The 17,557-nt window shown below is 35.5% G+C and overlaps 2 protein-coding genes across 4 annotated transcripts in view; one reads left to right on the forward strand and one right to left on the reverse strand.

The window, feature by feature from the left end:
• The first annotated feature begins 13 nt into the window (after positions 1-13).
• On the forward strand, positions 14-1,914 carry LOC106105903. Its single transcript, XM_013286360.1, has 2 exons — positions 14-491; positions 1,250-1,914. The coding sequence occupies exons 1-2, from the start codon at positions 44-46 to the stop codon at positions 1,861-1,863; spliced, it is 1,062 nt and encodes a 353-aa protein (XP_013141814.1). The 5' UTR covers positions 14-43; the 3' UTR covers positions 1,864-1,914.
• A 1,401-nt stretch (positions 1,915-3,315) lies between these two features.
• LOC106105925 overlaps positions 3,316-17,557 on the reverse strand; it is a 38,048-nt gene continuing 23,806 nt past the window's right edge. For 2 of the 3 annotated variants that reach the window (XM_013286396.1, XM_013286394.1), the window contains exons 15-25: positions 17,204-17,386; positions 15,466-15,661; positions 14,846-14,993; positions 13,428-13,592; positions 12,467-12,601; positions 11,244-11,419; positions 10,696-10,843; positions 9,697-9,860; positions 8,638-8,722; positions 7,518-7,697; positions 3,316-6,075 (exon numbers count right to left, since the gene is read on the reverse strand). In XM_013286396.1, coding sequence (XP_013141850.1) covers positions 5,912-6,075; positions 7,518-7,697; positions 8,638-8,722; positions 9,697-9,860; positions 10,696-10,843; positions 11,244-11,419; positions 12,467-12,601; positions 13,428-13,592; positions 14,846-14,993; positions 15,466-15,661; positions 17,204-17,386 — 1,744 coding nt within the window. In that variant the 3' untranslated portion in view covers positions 3,316-5,911. The remainder of the gene's footprint in view (positions 6,076-7,517; positions 7,698-8,637; positions 8,723-9,696; positions 9,861-10,695; positions 10,844-11,243; positions 11,420-12,466; positions 12,602-13,427; positions 13,593-14,845; positions 14,994-15,465; positions 15,662-17,203; positions 17,387-17,557) is intronic. The other variant, XM_013286395.1, reaches the window with a different exon arrangement.

Below are 17,557 nucleotides of genomic sequence, written 5' to 3' on the forward strand. Positions count from 1 at the left end.
AAAAAAAATTCTAGTGGAAAAACTTGAAAATTTCAAAGTAAAAATGTATAAGAAAAATATAAAAACACAGGAATATACAGGTAAAAGGTTTGAAGATAAAAATAAACCTAACGACGTGGAAATCGTTTTAAGAAAGATAAATAATAGATATAATAAATTTGAATCGACTAATCTTCGAGTACCGAGAATTTTACACGACAGGGGTGATTCTAAAAATACGAAAATCGATTTAAAACTCAAATACGATTCTTCGAAAGTAAACAGAGCAACGGAAGCTAACGCCAAATGTATTAAAACGGAAACTATATCGTATAGAAATAATTCGTTTAGAAAAATAAACGGATCAAATAGAATTCTACCTAATAGAGATGGACCCAATAACGATAGTAAATTAAAACTGATAAATTTAAAAACGGAAAAAGAAAAGGTGGTCGAAGACAAGAAAGTCTTGGAAAAGGAGCCACAGATACAAAAAACATTAGCAAAAAATGGTAAGCTTATTTTATTAATAGACTAGCTATTCCCGAGCGACTTCATCCGCATGAAATTATGAAAATTTTATTTTATTGTTTACATGACATGATGACATGCTTTCTTGATGTTGGCATCAATTTATGGTCTCTTTCCCACGTTAGGATTTTAATCTAAAATATTTATCCTTTAAGTTTAATGGCGTTAAAATATATAGCCTAAAGCGTGATGCAAGTGTAGGGCTTTTTATTAAAAAGAGAATTATTCAAAAATATGCTGTGATTGCTGACATCTTAGGCAACAAAGAAGTGTGTGTTTACGCTTTATTATAATAGTATAGATTAAAAAAACAAAATTTTTGAATTACCTAACTATAATTCCTAAATATGAATTAAGTATGTCGAAAAAATCCAAAATGGCCGTCGCCCCAAATGGCAGATAAAACATCTTACTTCTTACTAATATTATAAATGTGAAAGTTTAGATGGATGTTTGTTAGAGTTTGTAGCATAAACGGCTAAACGGATCTCGATGAAATTTGGCATACATGTAGAAGATAGTCTGGAAGTTCTGTTTTATTCTTAATCCAATGCAAACAGAGTCGCGGGCATAAGTTAGTAATCTATAAATTCAACAATAAATTAGTTAAAGTAGGTATTGACTTATTTTTTTTTTTTAATTGAACTTGTTGTGTCACACTTTTTGACGCCGGATTAGGTATCTAAAGGTAATAAAACTGTGAATATTAACACTGCAAAAACCTTTCGTTTTTTTTTAGATCGAATGGTAACAGAAAAAACAAAGGATTGTGATCAAAAGAAGCCTAAAATAAAGGAAGTAATCACTATACCTTATATACCACTTAATGATTCGGTCACGCAAATAACCGATGACGAAATAACCGAACCGATAAAACCGATAATAAAAGACACATCAAAACCCAGCCCTAAAACATCATCACCGAAAACTGTCACTTTTAAAGATCAACGTTTAAAATCTGGTAAAAAAATCGATAAAGATAAATTGAAAAATCTAACAAATATGAAAATGAAGAATAATAAAACGAAAACGCCGACTGCAGTGAAAGGTCAGCGTCGAAGGAAAAGATTTTCTGCGTCACCTGTCAAATGTGTTATTAACGAATTCGCGCCAACGGAAGTTGTCAAATGGGAGCCATCTTGTTTAACGAGTCAAACGCGACCGTACTACGAGGCGTGGGTCGATACAACTCTGACTGCGTTCTCCAAATATTCTGAACAAGAGAAATGTGTTATGGAAAAGGATTTATTAAAAGCGTTGCAACATTTAAAAAGGCCAGTTTCGCCGGAACTTATATATGAGAGATTGAAGGATGAGAGATATACAGGTAGGATAAGAATAAGACGTAAATGATGTGTCAAGTTGTCAAATTGTGTTGTGTTGTTTAGTATTAAAGTTTTTTTTTTTTGAACAAACGAGTTTTATTTTGTGTGATTTTATTTAGAGCGGCGGTGGCTTAGGGGTTTAAGCACTTAAACCTTAAATCTAGGGTTCGAATCCTGCTGTACCTGTGACTTTCGTTCTTTTCCGAATTCCATATGGACATAATTTACCCGACGTTATTGTCAAGGAAAACATCGTGATGCACATATCTGCGAATAAGTTCAAAGACATTTGTAAAGTCAACCAAGTACTTATAGAACAGCGTGGATTTAAGACCTAGTAACCCTTAGGGTAGACTCCGAGCCCCTCATTGTGGACGTATAGTGAAGTGGTAATGAGTTTTATTTTAGTTGTCTATTACATCCAGCATTTTTTTAATACCTTAACATTGACGGAGACGCACATAAAGAGGACATTTTCCCTTCCTATGCGTCTCCTACGTCAAATCTACTTTTCCTTCCCATCCTTCCGTATTAAGAAAAGGTTGGAAAGGGAAAGAGACTAAAACTAAACTGAAATAAGTCTAACATTTAAATTTCAAAAAGCAGTGGACTTGAGTCAGGATGATTTTCAAGTTAGAATTATAAATGCATGCGCACACCTTTGACAAAATTATCGCACGACCGTTGTGCGATTGTCGATTGTTTCGCAGTCAACTGTTTAGCACAACTAAACATCGAGTAGTGCTCATATAAGCTCAGGAATCAAAGCGCGATTAAACGGTTGTGCAATAGTTTGGTTTGTGTACGCTTTATATAAATTGAGAAATAAAAAACGCATATTGAATCAACAAACTTTAATTTGATAATCAGATTTACATAAAATTAAAAAAGTAGTACAAAACATACCAAAGGGAACATCACGAATATTCTACAAGTTTCCGTTACATGGAAAAATTGTAAATCTCGTACAAATATCGAGATGAGATATTCACGCAACTGTCTGTAGTCAAGTAAAAATTCGTGATAGACCCTCTGGGTACATTTTCTTTGGAAACCAGTTTTTTGTACATACAAGTTAAAACAAAATACAAGTTTTAATACAAATTTTAGGGTAGGTTGTATCTTATCGTGACAAGTTCTAAAACATACTTCTAGTGGTTGTTTTTTTAATCGCAACATTATCTGAATATTGCTAGTATAAAGTGATTTTTCGTTACTATTTGTAATCTAAAATGTTTGGAAATACAATTTACAAATAGTAACAAACTTTTTGTCCACGAAGATGGAAAAAATCGCAAACTCTTGTGAAAAATAGTTTGGGATATATTGAAACTGTATTTACTTAGCTGCCCAAGTATTTACGGACAAATGAAGCAAAAAAAGTGATTTATAAATTGTTCTTTTATGAAGTATTTTTTTTTTTAATAAAAGGACAAATGATACCATTAGAAAGGTAATTTATCTGGGAATAACATAAGCTATAATTTTAATTATGTTTTAATTCCACGCGAAGTCGCGAGCAACAGCTAGTAATATAACAAAGAGGAAAACTTTGTATCTTCGCATATATTCGATACACGTAAAAACCACTGGGTATAAATAATTACCCATTAGAAAAATAAATCTATCAATAACAAGCTTTTTTATTATTTTTTTAATATTCAGCTAGTAATAAAAATGTCAATTTAATTTATGTAAATTGTATTTGAAAAGGGTATTATTAACACCAAAAAACACGTTCAACGAACGAAGACGACAGACCTATCTATTTATAGAGATCTGTGCATTGGAAATGTTTATAAAAGTACCTATTACGTCACCATAACGTAAACCAGCTACGCAACAGTTTGGGGTGAAATCTGTCCATAAAGTTACCTCAAACTCCAATCGAAATTCTTAGAATAACATAGTTTCAAAACTATGGAAAATACGATAAAGACATTTTCTCAAATGTTACGTAGAAAAACCACAATTACTGTAACAAGACTAACAAATGTCTAGTAAGTCTGAATTGAGTAAATAACATTACCTAAATAGGTAATTGAAAATGTAATGAATATTAGAAAAGGGGCGTTAACATTTAAACCACGCCCCTGAAAATTCAAACCACGCCCACATTTGAAGACGATTTCAATATGAAATTCCTTTTAATTTGAAGAAAAATGTCAAAAACCAATAACATTAATTACCTTAATAGGTAATTACAAAACGTTTGCAATGAATATTAAAAGGGGGCGTTAACATTTTAAACCACACCCCTAAACATTTAAACCACGCCTACATTTGAAGGCGATTTCAATATGAAATTTCTTTTAATTTAATGAAAAATGTCAAAAATCAATAACATTAACTACCTTAATAGGTAATTACAAAAGGTTTGCAATTAATATTAAAAAAGGGGTGTTCATATTTAAACCACGCCCCTAAAATTTAAACCACGCCTACATTTGAAGGCGATTTCAAGATGAAATATCTATTAATTCAATTGAAAATGTCAAAAACCAATAAATGGCTTTTTAATAGCCATTTAAAATGTCAAACATAACTAGAATTTAAATTCTATGTTATAAAAAATTTCCTTCCGGAAATATGTAAATGACATAAAGCCATAAGATATAATATAATGGGAAACTTTAATATGGAGAAACGAAATTTTTAAATTTTTAAGTAATAGCGTATCTTCTCCATAAACACATTGTGAAGAGAGAATTAACTTCCCAGCGCTAATTCCAATAGTAACGACACGAAAATGTGTCTATCAAAGAAATACCAACCACAATATAGTAATATACTCGTATATAAACACTATATTAATATGGTTTATATTAAAAAACTACTTAAGTATGAAAAAGTGAGAATTCCGCAATAGTTTATTTGAAAAAAGCGGTAATTCTGCAACATGAGTGAAAATTTTAAATATATCGTTTTAGATAGTCTATTGACTAATTTGCTTACGTCACACGTCATTCGCATCCCGACTGCCGAGCAGAGCGGTTGTGTCGGTGAGCGGTAAAATACTCCAATGACAAGTTACTTAAATAAGGACATTTTTGACGACTTATTAAGTCCTAGACGGAATTATACCATCGAGATTAGTGAAATGAAAATGTGAAAAAAGGGAAATCTCGCCGAAATAGCGAATCGATGCATACACATCAAAAGCAGACTTTGCCTTTAATCAACGGAGACGAACAGAAAATGATATTTCTCTAATAATTCCACTTTCCGTTCCCTTTCCTTGTAAGAAAGGAACTAAAAGACCTATGTCTTCACCCCTAAGAGGTACATAAATGTCATTTAACTATCACTATTATAATAATATCGAAAACTTAAGAATAATCAATATATTATTAATATAAATATAGTTATATAGTTGTCAAAACAAAATTAAACATTCACAGCCTTACAAATAAACTCCGACCAAGGTTAAGTTAGGAATAAACTAAGTATAAGCTGAATTTGTACTAATATTTTCTTATACTCAGTTTATTCCTAAGTTTTTTCTTTTCTTTGTCGGAGTTTATTTGTAAGGCTGTAAGTAAATAGAAGAATCTTAAAGTCAAAATTATAATCAAACCGTATTTAAATTATGTATTTCACCCAAGAGTGGGCAAAAATAATGAAACAAGTATGGAATATAATCACTACCCAATATTGGGCAAAACTCAATACCGAATCTAACATTAAAAGATAGTTAATTGCCCAAAATTGGGTAAACTTCTACCAGTGGGCAAAATAATTGAAAACTTTTGTTTACCTCTGTAAGATTTTGCCAAACTTTAGAAATATAGCTTATGCCCAACTTTGGGCAAGTAACCAACGAATACAAAAACGAAGGTAAACTTTATAAGTGTTTTTTAGTAAATTACAAGTCATTATTTTAATGGAATTTAGAAATTTAGCATTGTCGTTTAAACGCCATTATTTAAACGTTGTTTAAGTATTCGGTTGTCAGTTCGCCAAACTTCGGGCAATTATTACCCAACTTTGGGCAGATTTTACCCAATTTTTGGCAATTTTTGCCCAACATTGGGTTATTTTTGCCCAAGTTTAGGCAACTTTTGTTTACATTTACTCTATTCCATCATAGCTGCGATCAATTCCGGGGCATCAACTACATACAGGCCCTTATCCATTTTGATGCACTTTGTGACCTTGAGATGACCTCTGCCCTCTTCATTTATCTCCATATATTGTATCGCTTTAGATAATTGTTCTGTTGTCGGTTCTTTCGGGAAATCTGTAAAAAAAACATATATGATGACGTCATAATCATTTTACATACTCTGTTCTTAGGGGGCGTCCATAAATTACGTGAGATGTTTAAGAGGAGAGGGGGTCGAGTCAAATATCACGCAATTTTTTTGTGATTGAAACAAAAAAATATATACTATTTTGGTCCATTTAATCCAGATTGTAAATTTTGAAAAATCTCACGTAAGATTGGGAGATGGGGTTGAATAAAATCTCACGACATCTCACCAGGGGGAAGTCGGGGGGCAGTAAACTTAACAAAACACATCACGTAATTTATGGACGCCCCCTTATGAGTCGTTTAATGGTAAAATATCTCATTAAAGGTATGTTTACTTTGAACGAATTTGTTTGACAATTTACATGATTAAAATCAATTTATCTTCTATACTATTATGAAGAAGAAAGATTTGTATTTTTGTATGTAACGGGTAAACTCAAACTATTGGGGCATTATTTAAATTCTTTCACTATTAGAAAGCTTCATTATTACTGACTCATATATGACATATTTTATTATTAAGTACTAGCTAGTTCCAGTGCGGCTTCATCCGCCAGAAATGTCAAAATTCAAAAGCACAATTAACAATTGCTTCCTTGATGTTGGCAGCAACTTATGGTCTCTTTCCCACATTAGGGTTTTTATCCAAAATATTGACTCCCTAAGTTGAATGTCGTGAAATATAGCCCAAAGCGTGACGTAAGTGTAGGGCTTTTTATTAAAATAAGAATTAATCAAAAATATGCTGTAGTTGCTGACATCTTAGGCAACAAAGAAATGTGTGTTTACGCTTTATAATAATAGTATAGACTAGCTGTTACTCGCGACATCGTCTCCGTGAAATTAAAAAAAATAGCTTTTAAATGGTATATCATTATAAAAATACAAATCTTTCCTCTGTATAGATAAAATTTTTAAATCACACTGAAATTGGATTATTCCCAACCATCACCCCGCTTTGTCGCCACGTGGAGACAGGTAAGAATAAAAAGATTCATTCGTCCCACCTTTTGCGACGAGGGGACGGTTGGATCATATTTTATTTCTTAGTGGTTCCATCTGTCATCTTATTAGTAATAGTAGGACTAAAAGGTGGGATGGATGAGACTTTTTTTTTCCAAGTGTGGGGACAGTTCGGGGTGACGGTTGGGAATAATCCCTGAAATTAATATTTTACAATTTAACAGTATCCAATATCACCACAGAAAAGAAATTAAATAAACTACATTTACTAGATATCAAACAAATTGTCCGCCACAAAACATTTTTTAAACCAGCGCCATCTATCTACAATTACTAGATATCATTTAAACAAATTCCCACAAGAAAACATTTTTTAAACCAGCGCCATCTAACGACAATAACTAGATATCACTTAAACAGATATCCGCAACATTTTTAATAACAACGCCATCTATCGCCCTCACCTTTAATCTCCAAATGCGCAGCCAGCGCCGGTATGCCAATCACAAACTCTGGCAACATCTTCCGTACAGCGGCGACCGGCACCACCTCCATATTCCCGTAGTCAATGTACCAGAGGCGAGCAGTCGCGCCGCCAGCGCCGGACATCTGCTCGCAGAACACCGCACGGAACCATTGGGGATCTGAAAAGTTTATAACTAGCCGTTGCCCGCGACTTCGTCTGCGTGTTTGTTAACTTTCTTAATGAATCCCACGGTAACTATTCCCGGGATAAAAATAGTCTATGTGTTCTTCCAGATTGTGCTCTAAACCAAATTTCATGGAGATCCGTTCAGCCGTTTAGGCTACAAACGCTAACATCCATCTTACAGAATCCAGAACATATATCTTCCATTATACATATAATAAAATTAGAGTGTGTGTAATATCAAAAGAAAAATTCCAAATTTCGAGAAGATGTATTTGCGTTGGTGATAACGAAAATCGCATTTAATATTTTGTCTGTCTGTACGCAAGCCGCGTTTGTTCCGGGTAATCTCCGTAACCTCTGGGCCGATTTCGACCAAACTTTCACTGGAGGGTAGCTGACATAGACCCGCATGTTATAGGCTACTTTTTTTTAAAATCGCGATGTCAAAATGGCGACTAGAGCGCTATCTCTGGAACCGATTTGGACGGAACTTTGAAAGATAGCTAGTAGAAGGTAGATGCGCGGGAATGTTATAGATGACTTTTTTTTTAATCCGCGCTAACGAAGTTTCCGGGCGACAGATCTTATTAAAACTAAAAAAGTAACCTAGAATATCTATGTCAACTACCCTTCCAGCTTTTATTTAAGGACACACTATTATCAGTTTTAGAACACCAATAGATGCAAAGGGTAAAAAAATATTTATATTTTTAATTTACCTATCCCACCACTGGCTGATAGAGTCCCAGATAGCTTAAAAATGACGTCCCTGTCAGATAAGGTAACAAAATCCGATATTTCCATCACATATTTACATGATGGGTCAGGTCCCTAGTATTTGTATTTAAACTGAATGCGGAATTGGTCCCACTTCACGCCTGTTGATATTAAACTCCGGTACTGAGTCGGGTAAAAACTGCAATAATACTCACAAGGCGGGCATTGTGCTATACATAGTTCTTCAAACTTCGGTAAATAAGGTTCTTTACCGATATCGCTGTTGCAATACGCCTCCATCTGTAAAATAACGAGAAACATTACTAATATTATAAACTAGATGTACGCGACTTCGTTCGCGTGGAATTGAAAAATAGTATAAAAAAACCTATATTTGATAGCATAGCCTTTTAATGGTGAAAGAATTATTGAAATCGTCCAATTAGTTGTTGAGTTATTTCAATACATACAAAAATACAAATCTTTCTTCTTAATACTAGTCTTGAAGTATAGATGAATGTTTAGATGTTAATTTTTGGCAATCGAGCAAGCGGCCTGAATCCACCAAAATGTAAAGCGACCGCTGCACATAACCATCCGCAATTGCAGATGCGTTGCCTACCCTTCATTGACGGAGGAGGAGACGCACATAAAGAGGACATTTCCCCTTCCTATGCGTCTCCTCCACTCCACCGTCAAATCCACTTTTCCTTCCCATCCTTTCCTTTTAAGAAAAAGGTGGAAAGGGAAAGGGAAAGGGACTAAAATCGGGCCTTCGTACCACACTCATCAGACTGTACGCGGAATTGCTTCCACTTCCCACCTGTCTGTGTGGTCGTGGTATTGCTGAGAGCCCTACAGTACGAAGATGTTAAAGCGGACTCTACCACTGTGTATGTTTGTTAGTTTCTACACTAACTTACACTACCACGACCACACAGATAGGCGTGAAGTGGAAGCAATTCCGCGTACAGTCTGATGAGTGTGGTGCCGGAAGCCTAATTTTAGTCCTTTTCCCTTTCCTCCCTTTTCTTAAGAGGAAAGGATGGAAAGGAAAAGTGTATTTAACGGTGGAGACGCATAGGAACGGAAAATGTCCTCTTTATGTGCGTCTCCGTTGAAGGGTAGGCAGCGCTGCAATTGCGGATGTTTATATGCAGCGGTCGTTTTCCATTTCGGTGGATTCAGGCCGCTTGCTCACCACCTTATGATATAAAAAAAACAGTGTTTCCACTAGAAATATTTTAAGAATATTCAACTAACGTATAACTAACCTGTTCAGATAATTCTCCTAGAATCTTTTTAGCTAGAGGCTCTCCCTTCATATAGCCAGATATTGTAGCGCCATCTAGCGAACTGATATCCAAAACTTCAATCTCACAACCGCTTTCTGGGAGTTCCAGATGTTCTAAATTGCTGTACATTATACATGCACTTTCTGTGAAAGAGATTGTTAGATTATTTTTAGTTCTAGTAAAGCTCAATAGTATAGAATATTATTAAGAGGAAAGATTTGTTATTTTGTATGTATTGAAGTAACTCAAATACTGGGCAGATTTAAATATGCACCACCAGATTCCGTCCGGGACTCCTTCCGCGTGGAATTAAAAAAAAAATAAGTATCCTACGTGTTATTCCTGACTATAGCTTACATCTATACCAAATTTCATCGAAATCCGTTAAGCCATTTAATTTTCATTTCCCTTTATATTAGTTCAGAAGATTTTTTTAGGTTTCTAGGTTTGGATTTCTTAAAAAGGACGGCAAGATATAAAAATATCGTTCGGTTTTTTTTTTATTTTTCCTTATTAGCAAAAACGTAAAGGATGTACTTATACATTATTTTAATTATACTATTATAATAAAGCGTAAACACACACTTCTTTGTTGCCTAAGATGTCAGCAATTACACCATATTTTTGAATAATTCTTTCTTTAATAAAAAACCTTACACTTACGTCACGATTTAGGCTATATATTTTAACGCCATTAAACTTAGGGGGTAAATATTTTGGATAAAATCCCTAATGTGGGAAAGAGACCATAAATTGTTGCTAACATCAAGTAACCAAGATTGCTATGGTTTGTCATTTCATGTCATTCTGACATTTGCAATAGATAATTTGACAAATGTAAACAATAAAGTTTTTATAATTACATGCGGGTGAAGCCGCACGGGAACGGTTAGTATTAAAATAAAATCGATTGAAGCCCAATGCGATTAACCCCGGTATCAAAAATTCAGCCATTTGAGAGTTAATTTGAAATCTTACCAACAACATCAACTCCTGTTTTCTCCATTTTCTTCCACTCAGGAGTACATAATTCCTCCAATTTAGTGTTCACACATTCCTTTGTATCAGCTACCGTGAGTTTAACTTCCGCGCCGCTCGGCGCTGTCTTCTCACCATTCGGGATAGTCTGAAAAAGTTTTTTTTATATCTATTTATTATATACAAAAACACAATACTACGGAATACAAAATTTTAGAAAAATGACATCAGTAGTTTTATTTAAAACTAGCTTTTGTCCCGCGACTTCGTCCGCGTGGAATTAAAAAAATCAAAACTAAGCATACTATGTGTTCTTCCAGACTATCCTCTACATCTATACCAAATTTCATTGAGATCCGTTTAGTCGTTTAGGCTACAAACTCTAACAAACATCCATCTAAACTTTCACATTTATAATATTATGATTTAGAGCCTGTCCTGACACTGGCTGATAGAGTCTCAGATAGCTTAAAATGACGTCACTGTCAGATAAGGTAACAAAATCCGATTATTATCAGATAATTTACAATTTCGTGGAATATACTTACCAATATTAACTCCGTACAGGAATCCTTTAATTTATCGACATATTCTGTAGCTTGTGGAGTGATGTTGAAGTCACCAGTCAACAGAGACACTTGGCTGGCCTCAGCTGGTTGAGAAGTGAGGTCAAACTCCACTGGACACGGATATAGATCTTGGAACTTCGATATCTCTAAGTTACCTGGAAGATAAACATAAATTTGTTATAAATTTGAGAAAACTATTTTATTACTTACATATGTAAAAGTTTCGGAAATGACAACGAATGTCAAAGGGATGGATGAAAGGAGACTACATGTGGCAGAAATGGATGTGTGGTAACACGTATGGATAAGATACGAAATGAGTATATTAGAGGAAGTGAGAGTAGCGCCAGTGGTAGAAGGTAAGGAGTAAAAGGTTAGCATGGGGGCATGTTATGAGGAGGGATGAATCGCATGTAACAAGGCGGACGTTAGTCATGAGTGTGGTACACCGGTAGAGGTAGACATAGAAAGAGATAGATTGTGTGAAAGGTGACAGGTTAAAAAGGGAGTGACTGAGATGACGTATATTTTTTTTATAATATCAGGTAGCAAACGAGCAAGCGGCTACCTGAATCCACCAAAAAGGAAAGCGACCGTTGCCTACACTTAATTGAGGGAGGAGACGCACATAAAGAGGACATTTCCACTTTCTATGCGTCTCCTCCACTGTCAAATCCACTTTTCCTTCCCATCTTTTCCTCTTAAGTAAAGGGTGGAAAGAAAAAGGGATTAAAATTAGACCTCCGATACCACACTCTTCAGACGAAACGTGGAATTACTTTCACTTCACGCCTGTCTGTGTGGTCGTGGTATTACTGGGGGCGAGCCCTGCAGTGCTAAGATGTTAAAGCGTACTCTACCACTGCTCTTCCATACATCTCTATCAGCCGTCATATCTGAATCCACTCCTTTGTTAAGCATATCCTCTTTCACACAATTCATCCATACTTTCTTCGGTCTTCTTGCTTTGTAGCCATCCACATTCAATCTTAACACTTTCAGGTTTATGTCCCCATCATTTCGTCGCATAACATGTCCATACCACGCTAACCTTTTGCTTCTCAATTTCTCCACCATTGGCGCTACTTTCAAACTTCCTCTAATGTACACATTCTTAACTTTATCCATTCTTGTCACACACATCCATCTTAACATACGCATCTCAGCCATCATTCAATCTTAACACTTGTAAGTATACTTACCAAATTCAATATATTCCAGTAGATATTTATTCTGTTTGACATTAGTCCGCTTGCAGACGGCGCGGTAGTGCAGGCCGTCTGTATACTTCGCTACCACTAACTGACCTTTACGTGGCGGTACAGATAATGGCTTAGCTGAAATGCATATGACGCCAAATTGTACCAAACTTTTTATAAGTATACTTCATTACTATAAAAACAGTCCTGCAAAGATTTTTTAAAATATAAAGTGATTTAGTGGCGAAATTTAATCATTAAAAAGTGTATTTTTTCAATTCCCTCGCTAAGTTCTAAAACGCACACTATTGGTCGAAGCAAGTGGCTTATCTAATATGGCGTCGCTGTGTTGACAATACACAGTTAATTTACGTTACTTTATATAGAAATACACTCTTGAAGTATTTTACTGTAAACACGATATCAAAACCAACTTTAAAATAAAAATAATAATAAATAGAATTATTAACCACTTATTTGTACCAGGAATAATAAAAATGAATCGATTTTTGACTTTTTGACCTTGAGGAAATCGTCGCGTTTTAGTCGCTCGGAAATGGTCGTAATTTTATTTTATTATTTTTAGCTCAATGGTTGAATATTTTCGCGTCAATTTTTTTTTTGTGGTTATTTTATAACAAGTAGAATCGTTTAAAAAAATACATGCATATTCCCTATTATAGCATATTTTTGAATAAAACTTTTTTTAACAAAAATCCCTACACTTACGTCCCACTTTAGGCTACATATTTTCACGCAATTAAATTTAGATGGTATTTATTTTGGATAAACACCCTAATGTGGGAAAGAGACCAAAAGTTGTTGCCAACATCAAGGAAGCAAGGTCATCATGTCATGTCATTTTGACATTTACTATTGATAATTTGACAAATGTAAAAAAATATAATTTCATGCGGATGAAGCCGCAGGGGAACAGCTAGTTTATTAACATGAATGAACCAACCAGTCTGTCCGTACAACACAACACCCTGTAGCACGGAGTCGTATCTGCGCTGCGCTGTGACGTCAGCGCTGCGGACGAACGCGCGGCTCAGCTGCGTCGCCTCCACCAGCAGCACGCGCGACTTGTCGCACACGACCGGTCGCAGCACCTCCGGTATCGCTGCAACTGGCAAACATTAAACTAGCTTCAGCCCGCGACTCCGTCCGCGAGGAATTAATAAAAACAAAAGTGTTCCTATGTGTTATATTTCATCGAAATCCCTTCAGCAGTTTAGGCAACAAACTAACAAACATCCATCTAAACTTTCACATCATACTAATATTATAAATTTGGAAGTTTGGATGGATGGATGGATAGATGGATGGATGCATGGATGTTTGTTAAGTTTGTAGCCTAAACGGCTGAACGGGTCTGGATGACATTTGGGATAGATGTAGAGGATAGTCTGGAAGAACACATAGGCTACTTTCTTTTGTTTTTTTTTAATACCACGCGAACGGAGTCGCAGGCGGAAGCTAGTTTATAATATTACTAGCTTCCGCCCGTGAATCCGTCAGCGTGGTATTAGAAAACATACGAACTATAAATAACAAAAAACTACGTATCCCGGGAAAAGGACATTTCTCGGGATGAAGCTTATCCCATGTGTACTCCACACTTTGTTTTATATCTGTGACAAATCTCAATAAGATATGTTGAACCGTTGCAGAATGATCGAGTAAACATTAAAAAACTAAATCAATGAATCCCACGGGAACCGTAACTTATACCGGGATAACAAGTAGCCTATGTGTTCTTCCAGACTATGCTCTAAACCTGTGCCAAATTTCATGGAGATCCGTTCAGCAGTTTAGGCTACAAACTCAAACATCCATCCATCGTAACTTTCGCATTTATAATATTTATATGATGTGTTACTTTTTTTAATTATTGTAAATTTACTTATATTCCTTTTAACCATTCCAAGTAAGCTGTAGGCTTGTGCTAGGACTGTTCACGACAATAGTCGTGGCGAGATTCGAACCCTCGACCGCAAGATCGGTACTCCGTACACCAAACCATTAGGCTCTTAGCGATAAGATATCAGTCAGTTTACAGTGGTAGAGCCCGCTTTAACATCTTCACAGTAGGGCTCTCAGCAATACCACGACCACACAGACAGACGGGAAGTGGAAGCAATTCCACGTACTGATGAGTGTGGTGGCAGAGGCCTAATTTAAGTCCCTCTCTTTCCACCCTTTTTTTAAGAGAGGATGTGAAGGAAAAGTGTATTTGACGGTGGAGACGCATAGGAAGGGGAAATGTCCTCTTTATATGCGTCTCCGTCAATTAAGGGTAGGCAGCGCTGCAATTGCGGATGTTTATGCAGCGGTCACTCCATTTCGGTGGATTCAAGCCGCTTGCTCGTTAAAACTCACCTCCAGCAGCGACAGGGTATTCAATCTCTGGAGACCATCTCTTTACCTCCCCTTCCCCGAGTCTGGCGCCGCTCGCGACGTTTTCCGCGACCACGACGCAGCCGTCTTTAAACTTGGCTTTCACTGTGCACTTCAGATTGTCGCCGATCTGAAAGATAGGAAAGAAACAATTTTATAACATACTGTATAAACGATTTTGAAGTTTCGTATTTTATAGAAAAATTTATTTTTAAAACCTATTACTAATTAGCTATTCCAATAAAGTCGTGTTAAGTGTAGGGCTTTTTATTAAAGAAATAATTATTCAAAAATGTCAAAATGACATGACATTACGAACCTTGGCAATCTTACTTTCTTGATGTTGGCAGCAACTTATGGTCTCTTTCCCACATTAGGGTTTTTATCCAAAATATTTCCCCCTAAGTTTTATAGCGTGAAAAATATAGACTAAAGCGTAACGCAAATGTAGGGCTTTTTATTAAAAAAAGAATTATTCAAAAACATGCTGTAATTGCTGACATCTTAGGCAACAAAGAAGTGTGTGTTAACGCTTTATTACAATAGTATCTAAGACGTGTTAATTAAAAAAAAATAATTTGGGCGAATAAAAAAATACTTACTTCAACCCCTTCGATATTAATATAACAGGAAAACTCCGGTATTTCCGCATACTTGAGGGGTAAGGATTTACATTGTGTAGTTATCTTAACTAGAGCACTGCTGTCTATGAGTGCGGCTAAATCGCCACTTAAACACCTCGCTCTGTACCAGGCGCCATCTTCATTCAAATATGAAAAAGCTTCTCCAGGACTGGGACTGAAAAAAAAAAGATGACTAGCTGTTACTCGTGATTTCGTCTGCGTGAAATCATACTTCTTACTAAAATTAGTTTGTAGCCTAAACTGAACGGATTTCGATACTTGTCATATATGTAGATACTAGAACACAGACTACTTTTGATTTTTAATTCCACGCGGACAGAATCATGAGTAAAAGTTAGTTAAAAACTCTGTTACTCGCAGATAAATTACCTTTCTAATGGCGAAAGAATTTTTAAAATCGGCCCAGTTTTACGTTAATCGAATACATACAAAAATACAAATCTATATATCAGTTTAGACTAGGTTTTGTTCGCGTTATTGTCCGTGTAAAATAAAACACAGTAGAACCTCGATGACTCAATCCTCGGTAACATAAAAACCTTTATAACTATTTCAGTGGTAGTGCCCGCTTTAACATCTTCGCACGAATGGGCCGGCTCGCCCGATGTAATACCACGACCACACAGAAAACAGGCGTGAAGTGGAAGCAATTCCGCGTTTCGTCTGATGAGTGTGGTGCCGGAGGCCTAACTTTAGTCCCTTTTCCTTTCCACCCTTTTCTTAAGGGGAAAGGATGGGAGGGAAAAGTGGATTTGACGGTGGAGGAGACGCATAGGAAGGGGAAATGTCCTCTTTATGTGCGTCTCCTCCTCCGTCAATTAGGGTAGGCAACGCATCTGCAACTTCGGATGTTTATGGGCAGCGGTCGCTTTCCATTTCGGTGGATTTAGGTGGCCGCTTGCTCGTTTGTCACCTCGTGTTATAAAAAAAAAAAAAAACTTCAAAAAAATTATATGTTCCCTTTCTATCAGAGCACAAAACCTCTACAACATAGACCCTTGATAACTTAACATCTATAACTTACAGTATTTTGTGTTTCCCTTGGACTTTAACTTATCGAGGTTCTACTGTATTATAAATGCGAAAGTTTAGATGGATGTTTGTTAGAGTTTGTAGCCTAAACTGCTGAACGGATTTCGATGAAATTAGGTATAGATGTAGAGGATTTTGGAAGAACACATAGACTACTCCGTTTTCTATTTTTTTTAATTCGACGCGGACGGAGTCGCGAGCAAAAGCTAGTATGATACAAATAAGATATTTAGAGCTAAAATTTAAATCAATTAATTAACATATTTTAAAAATTCATATTTGTATATACTTTTAAAATAATAAAATATAAGTAACTAGTTGTTTCCCGCAACTTTGTCCGCGTGGTATGTATTATTATTACTCACAGATAATTACTTTACTAATGGTGAATGAATTTTTGAAATATACCCAATAGTTTTAGAGTTATACATACAAAAATACAAATCTTTATAACATTAGTATAAACTAGCTGTTGCTCGCGACTTCGTCCGTTTGAAATTATAAAATGATAAAAATTATAGCCTATGTTACTCACTCATAACGTAGCTTTTTAATGGTCAAAGATTTTTTAAAATCGGCCCAATAGTTTTTGAGTTATTTCAATACATACAAAAGTACAAATCTATCCTCTTTATAATATTAGTATAGATATAAACAAACTTACGTATAATTCCCTTCTTTTTCACAATCAGTAAAATATTCCTCACACAGTCTCATATAATCCGTTTCATATTTGTCTTGCAATGCCACTCCGATGTACCCGGGCCCATTGACTCTGCATTCCGCTGCCACCTTGTCGATTGACACCACCACGATGTCACCAACAGACAGGGTTTCCACCACGCATCTGTCGAAATATTACTTATTAGTTTCTTGTCTTAATCTATACTATTATAATAAAGCGTAAACACACACTTCTTTGTTGCCTAAGATGTCAGCAATTACACCATATTTTTGAATAATTCTTTCTTTAATAAAAAGCCCTACACTTAAGTCACGCTTTAGGCTATATGTTTTC

The sequence above is a fragment of the Papilio polytes genome, unplaced genomic scaffold, assembly GCF_000836215.1.
Source record: "Papilio polytes unplaced genomic scaffold, Ppol_1.0 DF822622.1, whole genome shotgun sequence".
In the NCBI taxonomy this organism is placed as follows: domain Eukaryota; kingdom Metazoa; phylum Arthropoda; class Insecta; order Lepidoptera; family Papilionidae; genus Papilio; species Papilio polytes.